The sequence below is a fragment of the Dreissena polymorpha genome, chromosome 1 (genome assembly GCF_020536995.1).
Source record: "Dreissena polymorpha isolate Duluth1 chromosome 1, UMN_Dpol_1.0, whole genome shotgun sequence".
Lineage (NCBI taxonomy): Eukaryota > Metazoa > Mollusca > Bivalvia > Myida > Dreissenidae > Dreissena > Dreissena polymorpha.
In genome coordinates, this window is record NC_068355.1 from 163,582,956 (window position 1) to 163,610,044 (window position 27,089).

The following is a 27,089-nucleotide window of genomic DNA, read 5'->3' on the forward strand; positions in this document are numbered from 1 at the left end:
AGAGGTAAAACGCGGGAACTCTGAGGAAATCTGTTTAAGTAAGTCTTTTTCTAAACCAAAGTTTTTATACGAAAGCACATTGGTATATCGAAGACAATGACATGCGCAGTCATTCTCAGTATTGTACAAGATTAAAATGCAGTGTTTAATACAACATAAATGAAAATCAAGCCAAACTTTAACAACGTTTAATGACAGTTTACACATCCAGAACCATTTTTCTCGGGCGTAACTCATAGCGACGTCAATCGGTTTGGTCGACCATTATACTGGCAATCTAAAAAATTCATATTTGATAACATTCATATTAATCAAGTTTTAGATATTGCTACGTCACCATTTCAGTAAGTTAATGGAACGATCGAGCGTTATATAGTATTGTAGCCATAGATAATAAATCAGTCCTTGTTATATTTATCACAAAATTTGCGAGTTGTGCTCTTTAAAATCAATAACGAGGCAGTAGATCCCTTAATACTTCAGTCTGCAATCGGCCTACCATTATACACGCATTCTTTCATAACACGAATATCTATTTGACATTGTCAACAATGAATGGAAGTATCTCCATTATACGTAAACTTAACAAGGAAAATAACAACATGTCGAGTTAAAACTTCGTGAAGACTTAAGACAGAGCCGACACTCCTGTAGGTCAGTAGTTACATACTGCTTAATTTTGGTTGAGTGTTTAAATCATAACAAATCGGTTTCATCAAAGACGTTTATTCAATTACAACAGCGTTTTACAATATTGACAAATACACCCGACGCCTCGTAATATGTAGCGAGGAGTCAGAATCATGTTATAGAAATAATAAGTTGAAGACGGGCATACCTTGAGCCATTTTTAACGATGTGGGGTGTGCTCTGTGAAAAAGGCGTTTAATGCATGTGCGTAAGGTGTCGTCCCGGATTGGCCTTTGCCATCCGCAGGTGTTGTCCCGGATAAGCCTTTGCCATCCGCACAGGCTAATCAGGGACGACACTATCCACTTTTATGATCTTTTTCGTTTCCAGAATTAGCAAAAACCAAGTTTAGGCGGAGAGTGTCATCCCTGATTTGCCTGTGCGGACTGCACAGGGTAATCTGGGACGACACTTTACGCACATGCAATATATCCCATTTTAACAGAGCACAGCTTACCTTTAATACAAATTGAACATGCCCATCTCCATAGCATAAGGTACAATTAAAAAAAGATTAAACGTTTCAAATTGAAGAATGTAGGGGCATTTTTGCGGTACAATTTTATGTCTTTGGACGCACATATGATCATTGAGAATCCAGCAAGCCCTTCCCCACTTCACTTCCTTAAATATCCTTATTAAAAAATTAGGTAACAAAGATAAAAACATGTAGTTATATATTCAACTATCATGCACAAAACATCAGGATGCCTTGTGTTTCACCACGCTGGTCTTGTCATCATGGTACCAGCCTGCCAGGGTGTCTGGATGCACACCCAGGTGGTAGGCTAGAATTATCACTTGACTCAGACCCGTCACCTGCAGGAAAGGGGGATAAAGCTGAAGTCATACTATTTACTTGGTACATTTGAGCTGCATCATGCAAAAATGGGTCTTATACGCAACCTAGTCATGAGCTGGCCCGTCCACTTAAAAGTCACACGAGGTTTTGTGGTCCCATTTGCAAACATGGTAGCTCCTGACCAGAATGTGGAAGTGTATACTTATTAGGCTGTTATTGAGCAACACTGGATGCATAGTCATAAGACCCATTTTTGCTTGACGCAGCTCATATATTATTTACTAATTATGAATATTGTACACATAAGCAGGTATTTCAGACTAAGCTAATAATGATTATCTAAATATTTGAAAGATTTTTTATTTGATTACCATAAAGTGGTGGTAGTTGGACAACAAAATGCCTTTTATGTACAATATAAATTACTGTTAGAAATCTAAAATAAATATATTTAAAATGTTTCAATTCAAGTATTACTGTTGGGGTTGAAGAAATATTCATTGACATCCATATTCACATTACTGCCATGTTGGACAAATAATAACCGCTTTTTCTTGAGACGCAAGATAACATGTTTATGTTTTAAGAGTCAAAAAAGAGGGGGAAAGCCAACCTCTAAACTGGTTAAAACCCCAATACTTTGCATTGATGGCTCCAAGGCAATGATCCAAGCTTTGATGATTGACCACACTCTGGGTAAACCAGGCGTCATGCATGAGCGTATAGTATTCATACCAGATTTGCCTGTGCAGTCCGCACACTCTTATCAGAGACGACACTTTCCGCTTTTTTGGAATTTTTTGTTTAAATGAAGTCTCTTATAACAAAATCATGTTCATGAAGGAAAGTGTTGAGCTAAAACTGCCTGTGTGCAGTACACAGGCACATCTGGAACGTCAAATATGGGATGACATTTAAGCTCTTGAATTAAGCCCAGTTTTCCCCTGAACCAGGCTCATAGTTTTTTAGTTATGTGTAATGTATTTGGGCCATGCTCTGCAAAAAGGGGGTTTAATGCCTGTAATTAAAGTGTCGTCCCAGATTAGCACAGGGCTAATCAGGGAAGACACTTTCCTTTTTTATGTATTTTTTTTGTTTTACAGAAAGTCTGGTCTTTGCAGTGTCCTCCCTGATTAGCCTGTGTGGAGTGCACAGGCTAATCTGGGATGACACTTTATGCACATGCATTAAACCCCCTTTTCATAGAGCAAGACTCATTTCATGTGTCACATACTGAAACAAAAATTACCATCCAATAATGATTATGAAGTTTCATTCATACTATATCCTCATGGTGAACACCATAAAGCTGCGTTATGAGATCAACAAATGTTTGGTTCTTTCAAAAAGGCATGTTCACTTTGTGAACTCCAAGCACAAAAAAATGTGTAAAAAAAGTCAGTACCTTAAAGTATCCATATTTTTGCCAGCGTCTGTATGAGGTAACAACCGGATCATCATGTAACACACACACATGACCTACTGTCCTTAACTTTTCAACCTGTAATAACAGACATTAAAAACCTACAAATGTCAAACAAAATTCAAAGCTATCTTAAATTTAAAAGTTGTAGTAAAAGAAGTGGTAGTGATAGAGGTAGTAGATAGGGCTATAACCAATACACTAGGTAAGGAATTTGATACGTATCACGAATACAGGGTGGGGAATACCAATATTTATTCATGAATATGGATTTCAATGAACAAAAGTAATACTGACAACTTGACATGACATTATATAGTATTAAACTATGGGTATTTGTCAATTTGATTAATTGAGTATCATTGCATACTGAAAATATGAAATATAACACTTTGAAATAACAAAACACTGACTAGAACTGCTTAAACTTTGAACACAGCGCCAGACAAACAACGTGTATTTGGCAGGCAGGTCAACAATATCAATAGCATTCCCTTTGCTACTAGGCTCCATGTTTGTTGATAAGTTGCACGATCATTGGCGTAAAGATAAACAAAGAATAAATTCCATCTGCCAATCCTTTGTGTATGTTTGAGCATCAAAGCACTCATATTTGCCTAAATAAACATGAAACAATCATCAAAATATTTTTCAATTCAATGTAGTAACTATTCAACCGGTGCCTGCCATTATTGTTGATAATCTCACTGTGTAACATAGTGGGTGGGGTAAACATGATGAAAAACGCTGGGATGAGGCGAAGAACATTTAAATATAGGGGTTTATTGTATAAACCTTCATTTGAAAGGTAAGATAAGATGAAACCACGTTGTTTGTATTCGCCAAATATTCGGTTTAGGAGGTGGCCAATAAGGAATACGATTCGTCCACAGCCGTATTCAAGTAATTCTAATATTCAAATGTATCGTTACAGCCCTAAAAATTACTACAACATTTGAGACCCATTGTGGAAAAACTGGGATTATTTAATATGCATAAAGTGTCGCTCTATAAAGGCTGTGCGGTCCGCAATGGCAAATCAGGCACGAAACTTTCCGCTTCCATATAAATTTCGGTTTAAAAGATGTCCCTTGTGAATGAAAATACAGTCTAGGCGGAAAGTATTATTCCTAGTAAGCCTGTGCTAACTTCACAGATTAATCTGGGACGACACTTTATGTGCATCCATTAAGCCCCGTTTTCCAACAGTGCGACTAATTTCGTTTAGTAACAGATTGCGGGCTATTCTCTGGTCTTCTCACCATCACATAGTCCTCCATGAGGCGGTAGGGTGGAAAGCCTCCCACAAGCCTGTACGTCCGTCTGTCCATGAACAGAGCCTGGTCCCCATAGGGCTTCTCTGAAGTACAAGTCAAGACAGCATTTCATTTTGGAAAATGATATTTCATTATTATTTTCTTCATTTTAACCTAATACCTTTTATTTTCTCTGAAACCACTAGGCCTATAGTCTGAATATATTATTTTATCTAAAATCATATTGTGGCCCCTGGGTTTAAAACTCAAGTATTTCTCTTTTGATATTGTTTCTACGGTTTCATTATTCCTATGTTTATTGCAAAATATATTTTCAAAATATCATCTGAAACAAGACAGCATTCTAGGGCCATCTTCGCCCTCTAGTCAACAATAGCAACCAAATATGTGTCTGTTCCCCCCCTCTCCCCCCTTCATGCTGCTTTAGTTTAGTTTCAAGAACAAGAACCCATCAATGCCAGCTTATTCATGCCTCTTAAATAAATACTATGAAAAGTTAAATCCCATTAATAGTCCCTGTATGGCCCTTTATCCACATACCAAGTTTCATAAACCTAGTTTAAGCAATTTTTAGTTGTTTCAGTCCAGATTTCAGTTTCCTCTTATTTCTTAAACCAAAGCAAGTAAATGTTTTTCCCATGATAAAACAGAAATAACATTAATATTTCCCATATGGATAATTATCAACATTCCGAGTCTCAAGGGACTTTAAAAAAATCAGAAGAACAGTTTGTTACACATAGTTACCTACCATAAACTGTTGCCCTTTTGTTAGTCCCCCACACAAGTAGCCTCATTTGCTGTACAAACCAAAAGGGTTCCGTCTTGGTTCTACAAACACAAATCAGGCCCACTGTATGCAAGCAAAGTTTTGTAGAATATTGGAAATTTGTTTAGAATATTGGAAAGTTGTGTAGAATATTGGAAATTTGTTTAGAATATTGGAAAATTGTGTAGAATATTGGAAATTTGTTTAGAATATTGGAAAGTTGTGTAGAATATTGGACAGTTGTGAAGAATATTGGAAAGTTGTGTAGAGTATTGGACAGTTGTGTAGAGTATTGGACAGTTGTGTAGAATATAAGACAGTTAACTTGTTTAGAATATTGGAAAGTTGTGAAGAATATTGGAAAGTTGTGTAGAGTATTGGACAGTTGTGTAGAATATAAGACAGTTAACTTGTGTAGAATATTGGAAAGTTGTGAAGAATATTGGACAGTTGTGTAGAGTATTGGACAGTTGTGTAGAATATTAGACAGTTAACTTGTGTAGAATATTGGAAAGTTGTGTAGAATATTGGAAAGTTGTGTAGAAAATTGGAACATTTCATAGAATATTTGAAGCTATATCAGTCAGCTTTGTTCAATGAATTGCTTGCTTAGCTATGTTCAATGCATTTCTCAGTCAGCTATGTTCGATGCATTGCTCAGTCAGATATGTTAAATGCATTGCTCAGTCAGCTATGTTCAATTCATTACTCAGTCAGCTATGTTCAATGTATTGCTCAATCAGCTATGTTCAATTAATTGTTCAGCCAGCTATGGTCAATGTATTCCTCTGTCAGCTATGGTCAATGAGTTGCTCAGTCAGCTATTTTCAATGCATGGCTAAGTCAGCTATGTTCAATGCATGGCTAAGTCAGCTATGTTCAATGCATGGCTAAGTCAGCTATGTTCAATGCATGGCTAAGTCAGCTATGTTCAATGCATGGCTAAGTAAGCTATGTTCAATGCATTGCTCAGTCAGCTATGTTCAATGCATGGCTAAGTCAGCTATGTTCAATGCATGGCTAAGTCAGCTATGTTCAATGCATTGCTCAGTCAGCTATGTTCAAGCATTGCTCAGTCAGCTATGTTCAATGCATGGCTAAGTCAGCTATGTTCAAACATTGCTCAGTCAGCTATGTTCAATGCATGGCTAAGTCAGCTATGTTCAATGCATGGCTAAGTCAGCTATGTTCAATGCATGGCTAAGTCAGCTATGTTCAATGCATTGCTCAGTCAGCTATGTTCAATGCATGGCTAAGTCAGCTATGTTCAAACATTGCTCAGTCAGCTATGTTCAACGCATTGCTCAGTCAGCTATGTTCAATGCATTGCTCAGTCAGCTATGTTCAATGCATTGCTCAGTCAGCTATGTTCAAACATTGCTCAGTCAGCTATGTTCAATGCATGGCTAAGTCAGCTATGTTCAAACATTGCTCAGTCAGCTATGTTCAATGCATGGCTAAGTCAGCTATGTTCAATGCATGGCTAAGTCAGCTATGTTCAATGCATTGCTCAGTCAGCTCTGTTCAATGCATGGCTAAGTCAGCTATTTTCAATGCATGGCTAAGTCAGCTCTGTTCAATGCATGGCTAAGTCAGCTATTTTCAATGCATGGCTAAGTCAGCTATGTTCAATGCATGGCTAAGTCAGCTATGTTCAATGCATGGCTAAGTCAGCTATGTTCAATGCATGGCTAAGTCAGCTATGTTCAATGCATGGCTAAGTCAGCTATGTTCAATGCATTGCTCAGTCAGCTATGTTCAATGCATGGCTAAGTCAGCTATGTTCAATGCATTGCTCAGTCAGCTATGTTCAATGCATTGCTCAGTCAGCTATGTTCAAGCATTGCTCAGTCAGCTATGTTCAATGCATGGCTAAGTCAGCTATGTTCAAACATTGCTCAGTCAGCTATGTTCAATGCATGGCTAAGTCAGCTATGTTCAATGCATGGCTAAGTCAGCTATGTTCAAACATTGCTCAGTCAGCTATGTTCAATGCATGGCTAAGTCAGCTATGTTCAATGCATGGCTAAGTCAGCTATGTATAATGCATTGCTCAGTCAGCTATGTTCAAACATTGCTCAGTCAGAGGTTTTATAAGGCATTCACATTTATAAAAAAATCTAAGGATAAGATCTAATAACATAAATTAACAAATGGCATTTGTTCAAAGGCCATAACTCTTAAGTGTCAACAGGGATTTGACTGGTCAATGAACTTTGTCTCCATTTTATGCTATTAAACTTGTTCACAAAGTTGGTGACCATCTAATGAGAACTGGTTGAGTTTGAGACTAACAACCAAATAGTATAGTATGTAACAGTGTGAAACAGTGACAGATGGACAGTGCTGAAACTATAAGCCTTCCTTTGAGGCGTAAAAAACTATTTATAGAAATGAATTAATACTTCAGGTAATGGAACTATTAACCTTAAATAAAATCTACCATAAAAGAAAGACAAACTCAGTATAAGGTCTACTCACAGAGCGTTGTTGGACAGTACATCCAACTGGAAGCCAAACGCGCCTGCAACCACACCTGGTTGATCCAGACAGGCGCTGGCCAGGGTATCAAACCCCTTTGGGAGGCGTGAGTCAGCGTGCAGGACAAGGTACCTGTGACCCCGGGCGACCTTCACCCCTGCTATCAGCTGATGTCCCCGACCTAAGGAGATACGAAGACAAGTCAACAGGTATACATTGAGTCTTGTTCTGGGAACACTGGGCTTCATGCATGCGCATAAAGTGTTGTCCCGGGTTAGCCTGTGCAGTCTGCACAGGCTAATCTTGGGCAACACTTTCTGCCTTAACTGGATTTTCACTTAGAAGAGACTTCCTTAAAATGCTCTGATACGCCTGTGCGGACTGAACAGGCTAATCTGGGAGGACACTTTTTGCAAATGCATGAAGCACAGTTTTCCCAGAACGAAGCTTCATTAAAAAGCAAACTGCATGAAATTGTCTTTCTCCCATCAGCTGCCTGTAAAGAAGGTTTTTGAGAGTTACTGTCACTTGCGATACCTTTAAATAACATTTCTACTTAAAATATTTTACAGGTAACTACAATTTAGATACATTCAGTACATACAAGACTACATGTAAATGTGTTGCTCAAAAATATAAAGCAAAAGTAACCAGTTGCAACATGGGACCTAAGATATATTTCTTAGGATAGTATTAATTTATGTTTGTTTAGCATCAAGATCGATATCATGTCTATTTTAATGGATATACAGACACTATATGATAATGTAAAATTAGACAAGCAGAACCCATCAAGTAATTGCCCATTGCTTGTTTCACTAATTATCCCCACGTTTTTCGGAGAAAAAGTGGGGATATTGTGGTGATGTGCGTCTGTCCGTCCGTCCGTCCAGGCCACCTGCTCCTCCTACACTATTAGTACTAGAACCTTGAAACTTACATACATGGTAGCTATGAGCATATATGCGACAGTGAAAGTGACGGAATTTGATCTGACCCCTGGGTCAAAAGTTTTGGGGGTCGGGTCGGGCAGGGTCAGAGATTTTCACTCATTTTTTTATTTTATTTTATATTAACTTCTTCATTTCTGCACCGGTTTACTTCAAATTGATACTGAGCCTCTCTTATGACAATACGGTCAATCTTAAATATGCATGGCCCCAGTACCAACCCTGGGGCGCCCCGGCCACATAGGCCACGCCCACCCAAAATTGCCTTTTACTATAATTTCCTTATTTCTACACCGATTCACTTCAAATTGATACTGAACCTCTCTTATGACAATACGGTCAATCTCAGCTATGCATGGCCCCATTACCAACCCTAGGGCACCCCACTTACATAGGCCATGCCCACATAGGCAACGCCCACCCAAAATTGCCTTTTACTATAATTTCTTCATTTTTACACCGATTCACTTCAAATTGATAATGAACCTCTCTTATGACGATACGGTCAATCTCAGCTATGCATGGCCCCATTACCAACCCTGGGGCGCCCCACCCACATAGGCCATACCCACCAAAAATTGCCTTTCACTATAATTTCTTCATTTCTACACCGATTCACTTCAAATTGATACTGAAACTCTCTTATTACAATACAGTCAATCTTAACTATGCATGGCCCCATTACCAACCCTGGGGCGCCCGCCCACATAGGCCACGCCCACCCAAAATTGCCTTTTACTATAATTTCTTCATTTCTACACAGATTTACTTCAAATTGATACTGAAAATCTCTTATGACAATGCGGTCAATCTCAACTATGTATGGCCCCATTACCAACCCTGGGGCACCCCGCCCATAATAGGCCACACCCACACAAAATTGTCTTTTACTATAATTCTTCATTTCTACACCGATTCACTTCTAATTGATACTGTACTTCTCTTATGACAATACGGTCAATCTCAATTATGCATGGCCCCATTACCAACCCTGGGCCCCCCCCCCGGGTCAAACATGCGGCGTAGGGATACGCCTCGGCCTCTGCTGCGCCATTTCTAGTTAGTTTTGTCTTGGGTAACATGCAGCCCATTTATTGTTGTAACTCATGTAAAGACAGGCTAACATCAATATATCCGTTGCATGCACCATATTACATCATTACCTTAGGACACATGATTTTGCACACGCTCTCGTCGGAAATTGCACACGTCACCATTAATTGTTTCAATGTATATTAATATTATTCACTTGAGTAGTTTATCAGTACCACGCACACAGCCGGATTTAGACAATACACAATTTGCTGTTGTTACGGGGCGGCCACGGTCGTTAGGCCGCCGCATATATCTAGTTGTTCAGAATATTTTACTGATATTGAAAAACGTCGAGTAAGAACTAAATTAGCAAAAATAAATCGCAATCAAAACTGACTGAAATGGACTTGTATATTTTATTGTGTTTCACTAACTATGTTACACAGTCTTTTGTGTGGTAATTCTAGATTTTAATAACACAGTTGAAATTTTTTCTGAGGTTCTTCACAGAAAGGGTTATGAGTATAATAAGTAAATAGTGGACAAACCATAACAACTTTCAATGTCATCAGCAATTTCATCGGTGTTTTCCATACGCATTTTTTATTTACCTCTACAATATAATCTCATGACTGGTCAGTCCTTGTTTAACCCGGCTAAACTGGTCACTCCGCAAGCTCACCTGGTTTGCTGTGGACCAGCTTGACTGCTAGAGGGTAGGTAGCAGTCATCTCATCTACAATGTGGACTGTGTCATCCACGCTTCCACCATCACTGACCACTATCTCGCTCACACTTGAAAGCATTGATATACTCTGTAAATAATAAAAAACATATGCTTGATAGCGGGCATATAATTTGTAAGTACACTCTACAGCGCAGATATACTCTGTAAGTTAAAACCAACAACCACTATATACCTCGGATATTCAGTTACTCTATAGGTAAAAACAAACACTCCATAGCCTGAATATACTCTTCAAGTACAAACAAAATAATCAAACTTTGCAGAAATTTAGTAAATGAAAATAAGTATTTTTTTTTTTTAAATGTGTTTAGGATAAGCCTAATTGCATAAATCCGATTCAAATGTAGAGACAATAAACACTGGCACTTCAAACATACAACAACATGTGTACTGACTTTAAGAAACCATCAACCATTAAAGAATTTAAAAAAAATTAGGACAATAATTTTCCCTATTGTTAGGATTGTCCGATTGTGTATATACCAACTATCAGATATTCATAAATTAGACTCTCTCAGGGAAAACTGGACTAAATGCATGTGCATAAACTGTCGTCCTATATTAGCATGTGCATAAACTGTCGTCCTATATTAGCATGTGCATAAACTGTCGTCCTATATTAGCATGTGCATAAAGTGTCGTCCTATATTAGCATGTGCATAAACTGTCGTCCTATATTAGCATGTGCATAAACTGTCGTCCTATATTAGCATGTGCATAAAGTGTCGTCCTATATTAGCATGTGCATAAAGTGTCGTCCTATATTAGCATGTGCATAAACTGTCGTCCTATATTAGCATGTGCATAAAGTGTCGTCCTATATTAGCATGTGCATAAAGTGTCGTCCTATATTAGCATGTGCATAAAGTGTCGTCCTATATTAGCATGTGCATAAACTGTCGTCCTATATTCGCATGTGCATAAAGTGTCGTCCTATATTAGCATGTGCATAAAGTGTCGTCCTATATTAGCATGTGCATAAACTGTCGTCCTATATTAGCATGTGCATAAAGTGTCGTCCCATATTAGCATGTGCATAAAGTGTCGTCCTATATTAGCATGTGCATAAACTGTCGTCCTATATTAGCATGTGCATAAAGTGTCGTCCTATATTAGCATGTGCATAAAGTGTCGTCCTATATTAGCATGTGCATAAAGTGTCGTCCTATATTAGCATGTGCATAAAGTGTCGTCCTATATTAGCATGTGCATAAACTGTCGTCCTATATTAGCATGTGCATAAAGTGTCGTCCCATATTAGCATGTGCATAAAGTGTCATAGCTCAGGCTAATCATGGACGACACTTTCCGACTAAACTGGATTTTGGTTTAGATGAGCTTTCCTTCAAATGGAAAGTTCCATAAAAGGGAAACATGTGTTGTCCCTGATTAAGCTGTACAGACTTCACGGGCTAATCTGGGACATGCATTAAGCCGAATTTTCCGAAAACACAGCTAAATTGTAAACAAGAGAGCCCTAATGGCTTGAAGCGAAGATGAAACTGTTATGAAATGTTTGACAAATTGAGTATCTGTATATTTTACTAACTTTATTCCAGGAAACAGACTCAAAAATGGTCCTTGGAATAATGTGCTCATGTTAGATAAAAGAAAATATATGCAAGTAAGTGATTACTATTGACCATAAATGTTCATACCTCTGATATATTCTGCAGACAGGCTTTGATATTCTGTGCCTCATTTAAGGTTGGAATGATTATAGACCACATGGGACTTGTCAACTCGTCTCTCGAAACCTTTACTTCTTTTTCAAACACTTCAATGTCCTCTTCTGTATCCTTCAACAGGAACACCCAAAGGAAGGTACACACACACTATTTTAATTTAAAGATTGCACAATTCATATAGTGATGTGCAAATAGCATAAAAGCAATACATTATTTCTCAAACAAGAGGGCTGTGGGCCCTAAGGTGCTCATCTGAAACCCAAAGGACCTAGAATATTCTGAAAAAGTGTGAGCTGATCCATGAAGGTTGGACCAAAATGTGACTTCTAGAGTCCTAACATCTTGAGCCAGTAACCTACATTTTCATTAAGATTGGCCAATAAATGTGGCTTACATAGCGTCCAAAAGGTTTCACTAAAGAGATGTATTTATAAAGTGAAGGATGAACGTTACATATAAATACAAGAAATTTTCCCACGCCAAGAAATCAAATTTTTACCAATAAATTTTGCTTAATATGATTAACTTTGCTTGCAGGGTCTGAATATAAGCCACCTACACAGAAAAAGGAGAATACTTACATCCAAGCTACAACACCAGTTCAAACCAATTTAACTGATAAGGCATGATAATATGTGTCTTGTTTTGTGAAAGCTGGTCATAAAGCATGTGCGTAAAGTGTCGTCCCAGATTAGCCTGTGCAATCCACACAGGCTAATCAGGGACGACACTTTCCGCATAAACTTGATTTTTCGGTAAGGAGGGACTACCTTGAAACTAAAAATACCATTAAAGCAGAAAGTGTCGTCCCTGATTAGCCTGTGCAGACTGCACAGGCTAATTGCACAGGCTAATCTGGGACGACACTTTACGCACATGAATTAAGCCCAGTTTTCGCAGAACAAGACACATATTTAACAACTGTTAACATAGCACAAACCAAGGGACTTACCACATCGTGTAAGGTAACTGGATGGACTCCTACAGGTATCTGTAATTGCTGTGCTCTGGCCATTTGTTGCTGGAACACCCACTCACTACCCCAGTCCATGCCCTCAAATATGTGATCTGTTAACATCAAACAGTGTGAAAATACTGGAGGATAAGTAACAGTGAACAAACTTAATTGAGCTAGCATGTCAGATACTTTTGACAAATCTTAAGAAATGTTATGTAAAACCAAACATATCTGACCTTTTTTTTATGTGCTCATATAACATGTAGTACATTAAAAAAAAATAAAAAAATAACATTTTGCAAAGCATTTGAAGGTTTTTGTGATAATTGACAAAATAAAATGCAACTTTTAACAGAATCAAAGTCTACAAAAGAAAGGAGGTCACATGTTTGATCCCACACCTCGGGAACATTCTTTCAATTTCCCCATTAGACTGGACTCCAGAATAATTCAATAAGCCGTAAGTCACCATTCAATCAAGCTAAAATAAATAGGTTTAACCCATTTATGCCTAGCGTTTAGAAAAAAGGCCTTGGCAAACAGCGTAGACCCAGATGAGATGCCACATAATGCGGCGTCTCATCAGGGTCTGCGCTGTTTGCTTAAAGAAATTTCTGTAAGAAATATTCTAAATATAGAAATAAATATACCAGACATCCCTAATTTCGGAAATAAATTGATCCAATTTAGAAGGATGGGAGAGTCCACTAGGCATAATTGGGTTAAACTGGAAACAACCACTGAGTCTAAACAAGTGAGGCTAAGGATGGTAGAGGTGAGACACTGCATTACTAGAAATGCCCACCAATGACCTTCAAGGCTCGTCTGTTGAAGCCTACAAGATAGTAGCCACCGTCTTGGGCAGGTCCCAGCACCATTTCTACGCCAGCCTGTGCCAGCATGTCAAATCCAGTCTGCAAAATGGACGTATCTATACCAGGAATGTCTGACCCTGAAAACCAGTACAAAAAGGCCACGCTCAGTACATTACAAAGGCCTGGTGTAAATTTTAATACAGATTTTAAAATTGCTCTTAAAGATAAAATATGCTAAAATTTTAAATATTCAGAATTTGTTTGTTTGTTTGACCTGCACTTTTTGGCTAAAGATTCTTGATAAGTTACAGTCCTTGTGAAATATGTGAAGTTACATGGGTTAAGTAATTAAGTAATCTAATTTAAAACAAATAAAATGCTAAAGATATCATATCTCATAAAGTTGTGACCAGAATCTAAGTTATCTTTGCACACCAATGCGGAAAATAATTCAGCTACACTCTGGGGAAAACGGTCTTAATGCGTGTGAGTAAAGTATCGTCCCAGATTAGCATGTATAGTCTGCGCAGGCTAATCAGAGATGACAAAATGCGCTTTTAAGATTTTTCCTTTAAAGAAAGTTTCTTCTAAACACAGTTTAGGGGGAAGATGCTGTCCCTCATTAGCCTGTGCAGACTGCACTTGTAAGAAGCCGCGTTTTCACAAAGATCAGCTCAATTTTTCGTTGCAAAGAAAAGAACTTATGGAAAATTATCCCATACCTATCACAATTACATATTGGCTTCCCCTGTCAAAACTTGCTTTAACAGCACTTTTTAGTTTTGCACCAAGGTCACCGTCTGCTTGGGCATGATATGAGCATGGCAGCCCACACAGGCGTCTCTCCAGCCAGTACTTCATCTGTGACTCTGACCCTCCATTGTATTGCACTGTGACACGGATACCCAGCCCAGTGTGGTGAAATTGTTGAAGAACATTTATCATGTGCTCTGTCTGCAAATAAATAACATCCCATAACATTCATCAGTACCATTTGTAAATGGCTGTGGTCATTACTCTTTAGATCATACAAGCACATCTTGTAAAGTAAGTCATTTTATTACTTTAATGTTGAAAATTATTGGAATTTATAAAAACAGAAACTTTCTGGTTTCCACTATAAGCCATATAGGTCTATGCCCTGTGTCTCTGAAGAATTAAATCAGAAAATACGCAATTATATATGATAATGTTGTATGAGCGTCCTAGAGGATGCACTCAAAATCTAGTGGTGTTGGTCCATATTCCCTGTATTATTGCATTAAAAATGATCATACTTAAATTTGTAATCCCAAATGCACTTGAGACTTTTAACAAACTCTAGCTGCAAATTATTAGTGCTCATATGTTTATCCCGATAAAATAGCGCGAAAATTATGCCACACACCTATGTCAAGTCATGAGCATGAAAAGCATATCAATTTTGGATAAAAACATTGTAGTGCAGAGAACATTGAATTCTTTCGTAGTTCATTAAAATAAAAACATTGGCCACTCGCTTTCGTAGTTCATTAAAATAAAAACATTGGCCACTAGCTGAGAACTTCCTTTCACACAGTAGTTAATTGGCCGATTACACAGAATGAATTTGTACGTCTGTGTATACAACAAGAATATCAGTGAAACTGATGGATGCTCCCCGATGATGCGCTTTGTCAATCTATGTGTTAATAACCACCTAACAAAATCTATTATTAGACTCAGTGACCTTGACCTTGAACCCAGTGACCTCAAACCTCATAAAAAGGTGAGGTCCATGAAGGTACCTACATGGCTAATATGAAAGAGATCGGTAAATAATTGAAGGTGCTATGAGAAACTGTAACAAAAGTGTGACGGAAAAATCTATTATTATCCTCGGTGACCTTGATCTTGACCCCAGTGACCTCAAACCTCATCAAAAGGTAGAGGTCCATGCAAGGTACCTACATGCCAAATATGAAAGAGATCGGTGAAGTATTGAAGATGCTATGAGAAACAGTAACAAAAGTGTAACAGAAAAATCTATTATTAGCCTCGATGACCTTGACCCCAGTGACCTCAAACCTCATCAAAATGTAGAGGTCCATGCAAGGTACCTACATGCCAAATATGAAAGGGATCGGTAAATTATTGAAGGTGCTATGAGAAACTGTAACAAAAGTGTGACGGAAAATTTTTTTATTTATTAGCCTCGGTGACCTTGACCTTGACCACAGTTACCTCAAACCTCATCAAAAGGTAGAGGTCCAAGCAAAGTACCTACATGCCAAATATGAAAGAGATCGATAAAGTATTGAAGGTGCTATGAGAAACTGTAACAAAAGTGTGACTAAAAAATCTATTATAAGCCTCAATGACCTTGACCCCAGTTACCTCAAACCTCTTCAAAAGGTAGAGGTCCAAGTAAGGTACTTACATGCCAAATATGAAAGAGATCGATTAAGTATTGAAGGTGCTATGAGAAACTGTCATGAAAGTGGGACGGAAGGAAGGAAGGAACCCAGCAAACATATGACGCTGAATAGAAGTTGTACCACGACGTTGAATAACCGTTGAATTTTGGTTGTAAATGAAAGTTTTTTAGACATCATTTTATTAATTCAACATCATATTACAACCAAAATTCAATCATATTACAACCAAAATTCAACCATTCTACAACCACTTTGCAACCAAAATTCAACAACTTTGCAACCTTAAAATGTATGGTTCACTTAACGTTCCCGAAACGTTACGGAATAACGTTATCATTTAACCTAAAACGAACCTAAATCTTATTTTCATATCGAGGTTGAAAACTAACAAAACTTTATTCTACACAAGTTTATTGCATGAATGTAATTTATACAAATACATATCATCGCATTGTTATTCTTTTTTGTCTTGAATCCGGGTCTGTTTGGGTGTCTTCCCAGTTGTCCTAGAAGTACAAAAAATATCAGAATGACCAACTGTTCTTTTTTTTAAATAAACGGAGAACAGAATACAAGACATATATGTACCGCATGAATAACACCAAGAAAACACACATATATGCGTCATCTTGAACATACACATATATGAAACCAAATTTTCTATCATAGATGGTAAAATAATCAAGCAATACAACATCTTTAAATTTAATAATAATAATGCATTTTATGACTGTATCAATTCATAACTAAATTTTAAATTAACATACAAGATTAATATTTTAATCATGTCATGACCAACAAACACTTTTTATAAACTACATTTTACATAATTATATATTTCAATTTTATAATTTAATAAAATTAATAATTGAGGTTAAGATAAAATTTTGAATTTTATTTCTTTTTCAATCAATGGTGAATTCGGATTATCGGTGTTCAAAATAACGGTGTTGAAGTGTACATATTTATTTTTCACATAATTACATGTGTTTTCAAGAATGTTTTCAACAACAAATTGCTACCAAAAAATGACTAAGTGAACGTTAGTATATTCAAAAATGGTACGAAGTCTCCATGGTATGAGTTTCCCCATAATTCCGAATTCGAATTTAAAGCAAATACATAATGATATCAATTTTAATATTACAAATTGAAATAACAATAAAAACCGTCCTCAAAAACTGTTGTTTATCGTCGATTCACGGTTCCAACTTCTCTTATTATTGAACAAAAAGGTTTACATTCAATAACAGAACAGTTTGAAAATCCAATTAGCCAGTAGGTCAGTGAACAAAGGAATCGAGTGGCGTGCACGCGGGAGATCTGCTGGTTTAGATAACAAGAGAATTGCGCTTGCAAACAATCGAAGATACACAAACGGGTCAAAATGCAAATATACTTATAAGCGTATTTTGTGGAAAAAAAACAACCCAACGTCAAATTCTTTATGAAAACATATAATGTACATGTTTATATTGTGTGATTTTTATGAGAACGTTAGGAATGATATGTTGAAATTTGGATTCCCGATAACGTTCCGCCAAAAACGTTGTAAGAATGTTACAGGAACATTACACTTTGTAAGTCCAACAATACATCCTAGGATCGTAAAAATATACTGTTCAAATGTGACTTTCATAACATATATTTCATATAACTAAGATAAGTTAAGAATACTGATAGTTTGATTTTTGATACAACGTTCTGAAAATGTTCCGTGTGATCATAACCTAAATAGAACTTAAGCGTAACGTTATTTGAACGCTATGTGCTAGCTGGGTAGACATTTCTTCAACATAGTTATTTTATGACCAAAATACAACGTTGTATATCGTCTTTTCCCAAAATTGTTTAAATGTCGCCATTCTAACGTTGAATCAACATTGTTTTTTGTTTGCCGACGTCGCGACCGAAATTCAACCAACATTCGACGTCTATTCAACATCAGGTGTTTGCTTGGAAGGAAGGATGGAAGTAAGGAACTACAAACTGGCAACTATATGCTCCTACGAAAATATTTCGGGGAGCATATAAAACAGCAAGCATGCAGATAATCAGATGTCAAGTGGACTTCCACCGTTGGTAAAACAGACGTACAACTGCCATCTTTACTTGTAATTTTTGCCCGGACCTCCACTAACAGAAGCGCTTGATATTCTTTCTTTTACAAAATACCGTTTTAATTTGGTGAATGTGTGTTCTATTTGTTCAAATGCAAATTTTCGATAAAATCCATCTTAAAAAACCGGTAGGTTATCACCCATGTAAACTTTACCATCAACATTTGCATTTTTGCTGCTGCAGTCTCCCCCAAGGATGGAATCAGGCGAGTTTTAGCTTTGCCTGGGATTGGATATCGCGTGAAAACAATTACTTCTCTATTTATCTTCTTCTTTTTGATAATAAAAATCGAAATCATATAGCATGACATAAAGAAAATAAGAAATGATTCAGCTGCAAGAACATAATGATTTCGTGTGGTTTCGTCCGCCATGTTTTGATCATGTGATCTGTAAATGTCAATTTTTTTCGAAACTGCATACATCCATGAAATGTTTTAACAATATTTGTCCACTCGTTGGTCAACTTTAATCGTGCAGACACCCAATTAATTAACAAAAATGCTTTATCCTTAAACATTTATCTAAAGAAATTGTACATGTATGACATTTTGTTTATGTGCATGATTATATACGCTGTTGTTGTAGTAAGCGACCCAATTAGCCAACAAGAGGGCCTGAAGATTCAAAGTCGCGCACCTGATATAACAAGATATTATTGGGCCAAATCTTCTGACCAAGTTTCACGACGACCGGAAAATAAATGTGGCCTCTAGAGTGTTAACAATGTTTTACTATAGCCATCTAAGGAAAAATACCCCGCCCCCTGGCGGCCATGTTTTTCAACCAAGTCTATCTATCTATCATTTTCGAACTCATCCAAGATATTATTGGGATGAATTTTATGACCAAGTTTTATGAAGATCAGACAATAAATGTGGCCTCTAGAGTGTTAACAAGATTTTACTATAGCCATTTATAGCCATATAAGGAAAAATGCCCCGCCCCTTGGCAGCCATGTTTTTCAAGCAAACGTTACCATTTTCGAACTCATCCAAGATATCATTGAAACCAATCATCTGACCAAATTTCATGAAGATTGGACAAAAATGTGGCCTCTAGAGAGTTAACAAGGCAAATGTTGACGCCGCACTACACACAACGAAGACGACGGACAAAAAGCGATCTCACAAAAGCTCACCATGAGCACGATGTGCTCAGGTGAGCTAAAAATAACGGCATTGTTATTGCAGCATATTTACGTCCTCTGTGTAGTTGACAGTTTTCTGGAAGATAATGGACCAACACGAGTTAATTATTTCATGCAGAAGGGGTGACATTTCCAGGGCAAAGTATAATGATTCTGACTGAATGTTTGCTTTTTATTGGCATTGGTTTCATGCGCATTATTTCATTTGCACAAAGTGTGTTTATTTTAATATTTTGCACTGTGATCATATTTTAACTTCCATTTATTTTTATAAGTCATGGTTGTTAAATGATGTTTGCCAACAGGCATTTCCTTTTAAAGTTGAAGAATAGACTAATTCAAGCCCATTATTTTGTCAAAAGGATTGTCTACACATTCTTGTTAAGGAAGGTATTTTGCAACAAGTACTCTACCATATTTACTTGGAAATTTACAGTTAATAATAACTGAAAGTTCATTAAAAATAAAAGATATCATATTCATAATAGAAACAGCAAGCATTATTATTAAGAACGATAGTATTAAAAGTATGTTGTCATGTGGCGCTTTTTTGTAGGGTGCTTTCGTAAAACTACCGGTATGGACACTGATGTTAAAACTTAAGTGGGTCATGGTCTTGTTTGTCCCCAACTTATCAAAATGTCACATTAAAGGACAATTTGCAATTTGGTCAACAAGCTGAACTAACCTGCATTTTGTGGACATATACCAAAACTGGTCAAATGACACATGATATTTTGCAAAGTTGAATTTCATTTGGCAAGCATGCCATTTGTTATTTAAAACTCATTCTAAATTTTAAAATACTTTAAAGAAAAGAAATGTGTCCATGCATGACTAGTTCAATATAGAATGTGTTTTCAATGAATGACTGTAGTTACTGTTTTGTGCTTCTGGAACATGTTTGTCATTGATAGGCAACTTTGTCTGACTCTTTTTTATTTTTCATTCACTGCTGATAAATTTTCAAGCAAAGCCAGATTTATATATTCAATGCAGTGTCAATAAAATCTGTTTGATATATTATGGTGTTTTTGTCCCAACTGTTTCACATTTAATATTCAGTCTGTCCATTTTTGAATATGTTTATTTGTTTTATACTTCAGGTACCTTGTAGAGACAAAAAGAAATCAGTGTCAATATTCGTGATAAATGGGACAGTACACCATTGTGAGTACTGTTAAAGTAGTTCTTGTAATTTAATGAGAATCACATTCTTGTGCTCAGACAATTTTCTTACATTCTAAACATAAAGTAACACATGACCATCATATTTCAGGTACTATGCCTGTCTATGTGGCCATGAAGAGTTGGTGAAGTACTTGCTGGAAAATGGTAGGTGGATATTGGCTCTTTGTTAACATCTAAGTATTGGTATTGACATGAATTTCAATCTGTTCCTCACTCTGGTAAAATCGGGTTCTATGCATGTGCCAAGTGTTGTCCCAGAGTAGCCTGTGCAGTCCCCACGGGCTCAACATGGAGGACACTTTCTGGCTCATACGGGATTTTTGCTAAGAAGACACTTTCATTAAACCAAAAATACAATAAAAGCAGAAAGTGTCTTCCCTATTTAGCCTGTTAGAATTGCTCAGGATAATCTGGGACAATATTCTGGGACAATGAGACCTAAAAGACATACTTGAAACTAAAAATACAATAAAAGTGTCGTCCCTGATTAGCCTGTGTAGAGCGCATAGGCTTATCTGAAACAACACTGTATGCACATGCACGAAGTCCAGTTTTTGTGGTGTGGTAAACTCAGTATATTTATGTATGTCCTGTAAGTTGGAGGTTCTAAGGTGGAGTCCCAAACTTCCATCATAATTTGTCCTAAAATGGCATAAAAACTGCTTTGGCTCTGTATGACTGGAGCATTTCCTGTACACAGGAGCGAGATGCGAGGCAAACACATTTGATGGAGAGCGCTGTTTGTACGGGGCCCTGACAGACTCTATCAAAAAGCTGCTGCTCTCCTACAACATGGTGTCCTCCAAGGTCATGAGACGCGACCTTTATGATGAGCTTTTAAGACGGTATGTGTGCATAACCATGTTGATGCGGGGAGAAAACATTTTTTTTAAGTAGTAGCATTATGAGTGAAAATAAACCCAAGTTGGGTTTTGGATAAACATAGCTTGATGCATGTGCACTTTTCACCTTAACTGTGTTTGGCTTAAAAGAGACTTTATTTAAACAAATAATACAATAAAAGCGGAAAGTTTTGGCCCTGAATACCTGTGTGGACCGTCAGTGTATTTTTTCACCATTTTGGGACAGGGGCCGGGTCCCTTTGGATTGGGAAAAATTGCCACGTTTGACCAAAATTGGGAAATTAGTGTTCTTACTTTTGCTTACAAATGTTTTGAAAATGAGAATTAGAGTGTTTAAATATTAACTTTAATAAAGTGTAACTTATAGAGCTGAATGGGAGATTAACAAATGTTTCTCTAAAAAAATAATTTTTTTTTTAACCTTCAATTGGGAATATTTAGGTCCCATTTGGGAAATATATATACTTTTAAACTCATCAATTTAAAAAAAAAATGAGTTATCGTCATCACCTTGGCGTCCGCTTAGCGTCCGGTTAATTTTTTTGTTTAGGTCCACTTTTCTCAGAAAGTATCAATGCTATTGCATTCAAACTTGGTACACTTACTTACTATCATGAGGGGACTAGGCAGGCAAAGTTAGATAACTCTGGCTTGCATTTTGACAGAGTTATGTGCCCTTTTTATACTTAGAAAATTGAAAATTTTGATTAAGTTTTGTGTTTAGGTCCATTTTATTCCTTAAGTATCAAAGCTATTGCTTTCATACTTGCAACACTTACTAATTATCGTAAGGGGACTGTGCAGGCAAAGTTATGTAACTCTGACTGGCATTTTGACGAAAATATGGGCCCTTTATACTTGAAAATTTGGTTATTTTTTGTGTTTTAGTCTACTTTACCCCTAAAGTATCATAGATATTGCTTTCATACTTGGAACACTCGCAAACTATCATCAGGGGATAGTAAAGAACAAGTTGCATAACTCTGGTTATCATTTTTTCGACTTAGTAACTTTGAATATATGGTTACATTTTGTGTTTAGATCCACTTTACTTCTAAAGTATCAAGGCAATTGCTTTTAAACTTCAAATACTTTCATGCTATCATGAGGGTACTGTACATGGCAAGTTGAATTTTACCTTGACCTTTGAATGACCTGACTCTCAATGTCAAATTATTAAATTTTGCTAAAATCGCCATAACTTTTTTATTTATGATTAGATTCGGATTGATACTTTGACAAAACAACTCTTACCTGACCTACCACAATAGACTCCACCACAAACCACCCCCCCATGCCCCCCGAATACCCCCCCCCCACCCCCGAATCCCCTTCAATCCCCCCCCACTATTTTTTTTAAATTAAAAGATCATCTAATAAATGACCACCACACCCTCACACTATAACCCCCACCCCCCCAAAAAACAAAAAAATAATGTTTATAGGTAGGGTGGCATATAGCAGTTGAACTGTCCGTCAGTATGTCAGTCAGTCTGTCCGTCCGTCCACAAAAAACTTTAACATTAGCCATAACTTTTTTCACTTTTGAAGATAACAACTTGATATTTGGCATGCATGTGTATCTCATGGAGCTGCACATTTTGAGTGGTGGAGTTTCAAGGTCAAGGTCATCCTTCAAGGTAAAAAAATAAATAATACCGTAATATTTTCCAAGCGGCGTTCTCATGAAGCTGCACATTTTGAGTGATGGAAGGTCAAGGTCATCCTTCAAGGTCAAGGTCATCCTTCAAGGTCAAAGGTAAAAAAAAAGAAATCAAAGCGGCGTTCTTATGAAGCTGCACATTTTGAGTGGTGGAAGTTCAAGTTCAAGGTCATTCTTCATGGTCAAGGTCATCCTTCAAGGTCAAAGGTCCAATTTTTTTTTTTTTTTTAAGGGACGTTCTCATAAAGCTGCACATTTTTGAGTGGTGGAAGATCAATGTCAAGGTCATCCTTCAAGGTCAAAGGTAAAAGAAAAGAAAAAAAAAAAATCAAAGCGGGGCAATATGGGGCATTGTGTTTCTGACAAACACATCTCTGTTTTTTTTCAACCATGGTAAAAAAACATAAATATTTATTTTTATTATTTTATTTTTGAAATACCGTCCAACTATCAGACCCAAGAATCCCCCCCCCCCCCCTCAAAAAAAAATTATTATTTTTTTTGCATTTTTGAAGATAATGTAATAAATGACCACACCCCCACACTATACACCCCTCTCCACTCCACCCCTCCTTCCTTTGTGATTGAAATTGAGATAGGTCCCTACACTTTTAAAAAGACAAATAGATGAGCGGTCTGCTCCCGCAAGGCGGTGCTCTTGTTAACATTTGGAACGGCACCGGAAATATCGGCCCCATTTTTGAAAAAAATAAAACACTTGACTTTAGGTATTGTGCTGTAATATTGATTGTGGGTAGCTAACATGCAGACCTAGATTGTATTTCATTGTGGAAAAGTTTGGTCCCGGAGTTTGGTTCAGGTCTCTGTTACTAAAAATAAAAAATGGTTACCGCTGAATAACTTTGGCGTGGAGGGAAGTGTTTTTTTATACTTTTCTGTGCAATTATTGTATACACTGACCTTGCTAAGATTCATGTAAGTTAATTGGCAAAAATTTGAAAATCTTATTTCTTAGTATGATCACATTTCTTGTTTTAATTTATATGTGCTTATCTTAAATAATACATATACTATCTAACTCCTACAGATATTAAACTTCAAATATGTATTTGTGGTCATAATATAAGGTAATTAACAGAAAATGAACATTAAACTATCAAAGAAGAAAAATATGGTTTTGTTCTATTTTGGTACAGCCCTTTTCTTTTTACTTTTGAGTTCAAATATTAATGATATTGTCACATAACCAATTTCTTAAATAAGCATTATCCTAAGGTTTACAATACATCCCTGTTGTGAAACATTTTATTGCAACATGTTTTTACTGTTTAAGTTTCTGTTGAGTTTAAAAAAAAATTAATTTTAAATGCTCATTTGAAAAAAAAAGATTGTTTTCAGAGCTACAAATAAGGTGCGTATTTGCGTAAATACCCAATGTAAATTGCCGAGAATGCATAGAAAATAAAACTTTGCATACCCAACCCAATTGGAATTGCTGATATCTCATATCGTATTTTTCTTCTGCGGCGAGTAAATCTGTCCCAGAAATACCTGGGTCCGAAATACACGGATTCTTTCCGCTTCGTCCAAGCGCTTTCAGTATAACCTGCAGCACAATAATATGTACGGAAGAAAGTGTCTATGTAACTATGTGTTATTGTTGTGAAAATGTCTAAACCGCGAGGCAGTAAAAAGGGAAATATCGTATCCCAGACACATAAAAACAATTTTAAGTGATTTAACCGCGAGCAACACAAAATCAGAAGCGGAAAATATAGCGAAACTAATTTTTGATGATATTGTGTCTGAGGCAAGCGCTGAGTGTGCATACATTGTAAGAAAACTGGTGGAAAAAAATGTCAAACTTTTTTTTAATCAAGACTGTATATTATGGATACATCTACATAATTACACAAGATCTCTGAAACTAATCAATTAAGAGTGGAACTTAAGACAATGAAAATACCCAATTTTATAAAAAAATACCCAATTGTCAAGTATAGTAGTGGGTAGCGACTTTTTTTGTACCCAATTGAAAATGAAAATACCCAATTGAACTCAAAAGTAGTGGGTATTTACCCAATTACTCAGAAAAGTTTATGGAACTCTGTTGTTTATCAGTCTCCAAAATGAGCTCTGGAAAACAGGGCTTAATGCATGTGCTTTGCTGACTCGGGGGCAAATCTTTAAGCCTAAACTGGATTTTAATAAAGTAGAGACTTGCTATTAATAAAAATTACCACAAAAGCAGAAAGTGTTGTCCCTGTTTAGCATGCTATTTTCCTAGAGCTGGGCTCAACTTTTTTAATTTTTCTGATTCATATAGATTGCAAGAGCCTGGTACTACCATGATGTGGTGTTTAATGTACGAGGTCGTAAGTTTCCTGCCCATCGCTGCATACTCAGTGCCCGGAGCTCCTACTTTTCTGAACTGTTCAGAACCAGGTGGAAGGGACGCATAAAATAGTGCTCAAACATCAACTGGTAAGAAATAGTGCTCAAACAATCAACTGGTAAGAAATAGTGCTCAAACATCAACTGGTAAGAAATAATGCTCAAACATCAACTGGTAAGAAATAGTGCTCAAACATCAAGTGGAATGTAGCCTATGTTGTTGTTTTATCAAGGATGTTATTCAATTTTATTTTAAACCTATATTTCCGTGCCAGTATGCATTTTACAGGCAACCAAATGAAGAAAAATTATACTCGCTCTGAAAAAACAGGGTTTAATGTGCAGTTTGCACAGGCTTCCAGACTGGGCAGAAAGTGTTTTTCCTGATAAGCCTGTGCACATTGCACGAGCTAATCTGGGATAATCATTTACACACATGCATTAAGCCCCGTTTTCCTAGAAAGAGGTTCAGTAACATTTTTAAAGCCCCAGTTTATAAGATTAACATTTTCAAAGAAAAATTTACTTTAAAAAGAAAGATGTCTTATTTGCGAAAATACTAAAAACTGCTTTCAAATCTATTAAACATAATTCTAATGATCTGCACACATCTAATTTCCCATTTTTCAGAGCGTGAGCATGGGTGGGCATATTGATTTTAAGCTCATCTATTTTTGGAAAAAAAAAATGAGTATTGTCATCCCCTTGGCGTCGGCGTTGGCGTCCGGTTAAGTTTTGCGTTAGGTCCACTTTTCTCAGAAAGTATCAATGCTATTGCATTCAAACTTGGTACACTTACTTACTATCATGAGGGGACTGGGCAGGCAAAAGTTAGATAACTCTGGAGTGCATTTTGACAGAATTAGTGCCCTTTTTTATACTTAGAAAATTGAAAATTTTGGTTAAGTTTTGTGTTTAGGTCCAATTTATTCCTTAAGTATCAAAGCTATTGCTTTCATACGTGCATCACTTACTAACTATCATAAGGGGACTGTGCAGGCAAAGTTATGTAACTCTGACTGGCATTTTGACAGAATTATGTGCCCTTTTATATTTAGAAAATTTAAATTTTGGTTAAGTTGTATGTTTAGGTCCACTTTATTCATACAGTATCAAAGCTATTACTTTCATACTTGCAACACTTTTTACTATCATAAGGGGACTGTGAAGGCAAAGTTATGTAACTCTGACTGGCATTTGGACGGAATTATGGGCCCTTTATACTTAGAAAATTGAAATTTGGTTAAGTTTTGTGTTGTTGGTCCACTTTACCCATAAAGTATCATAGATATTGCTTTCATACTTGGACAACTCCCACTCGCAAACTATCATAAGGGTACAGTAAAAGGACAAGGTGCATAACTCTGGTTGTCATTTTTTACGGAATTATGGCCCTTTTTTTTGACTTAGTAACTTTGAATATTGGTTAAATTTTGTGTTTCGATCCACTTTACACTTCTAAAGTATCAAGGCTATTGCTTTCAAACTTCAAATACTTTCATGCTATCATGAGGTTACTTTACCTGGTAAGTTGAATTTTACCTTAACCTTTGAATGACCTTGACTCTCATGGTCAAATATTAAATTTTGCTAAAATTGCCATAACTTCTTATTTAGATGAATAGATTTGATTGATATCCTTTGACAAAACTACTCTTACCTGACCAATACCACAATAGACGCCACCCAAACCATCCCCCGTCCCTCCCCCCCCC

General features: G+C 36.7%; 2 protein-coding genes across 6 annotated transcripts in view; one reads left to right on the forward strand and one right to left on the reverse strand.

The window, feature by feature from the left end:
- Window positions 1-710: 710 nt before the first annotated feature.
- Window positions 711-27,089, reverse strand: part of LOC127858850 (uncharacterized) — a 344,634-nt gene continuing 318,255 nt past the window's right edge. For 2 of the 4 annotated variants that reach the window (XM_052396191.1, XM_052396204.1), the window contains exons 8-11: window positions 4,944-5,023; window positions 4,178-4,275; window positions 2,898-2,993; window positions 711-1,509 (exon numbers count right to left, since the gene is read on the reverse strand). In XM_052396191.1, coding sequence (XP_052252151.1) covers window positions 1,393-1,509; window positions 2,898-2,993; window positions 4,178-4,275; window positions 4,944-5,023 — 391 coding nt within the window. In that variant the 3' untranslated portion in view covers window positions 711-1,392. Of the gene's footprint in view, window positions 1,510-2,897; window positions 2,994-4,177; window positions 4,276-4,943; window positions 5,024-7,442; window positions 7,624-10,109; window positions 10,243-11,833; window positions 11,975-12,815; window positions 12,932-13,626; window positions 13,774-14,358; window positions 14,591-18,307; window positions 18,553-27,089 lie in introns of those variants that run through there. The other 2 variants (XM_052396185.1, XM_052396199.1) reach the window with 2 other exon arrangements.
- LOC127858873 (ankyrin repeat and BTB/POZ domain-containing protein 1-like) overlaps window positions 19,293-27,089 on the forward strand; it is a 344,964-nt gene continuing 337,167 nt past the window's right edge. Inside the window, exons 1-4 of one of the 2 annotated variants that reach the window (XM_052396222.1) lie at window positions 19,357-19,444; window positions 20,409-20,472; window positions 20,582-20,637; window positions 21,194-21,338. In XM_052396222.1, coding sequence (XP_052252182.1) covers window positions 21,286-21,338 — 53 coding nt within the window. In that variant the 5' untranslated portion in view covers window positions 19,357-19,444; window positions 20,409-20,472; window positions 20,582-20,637; window positions 21,194-21,285. Of the gene's footprint in view, window positions 19,445-20,408; window positions 20,473-20,581; window positions 20,638-21,193; window positions 21,339-27,089 lie in introns of both variants that reach the window. The other variant, XM_052396218.1, reaches the window with a different exon arrangement.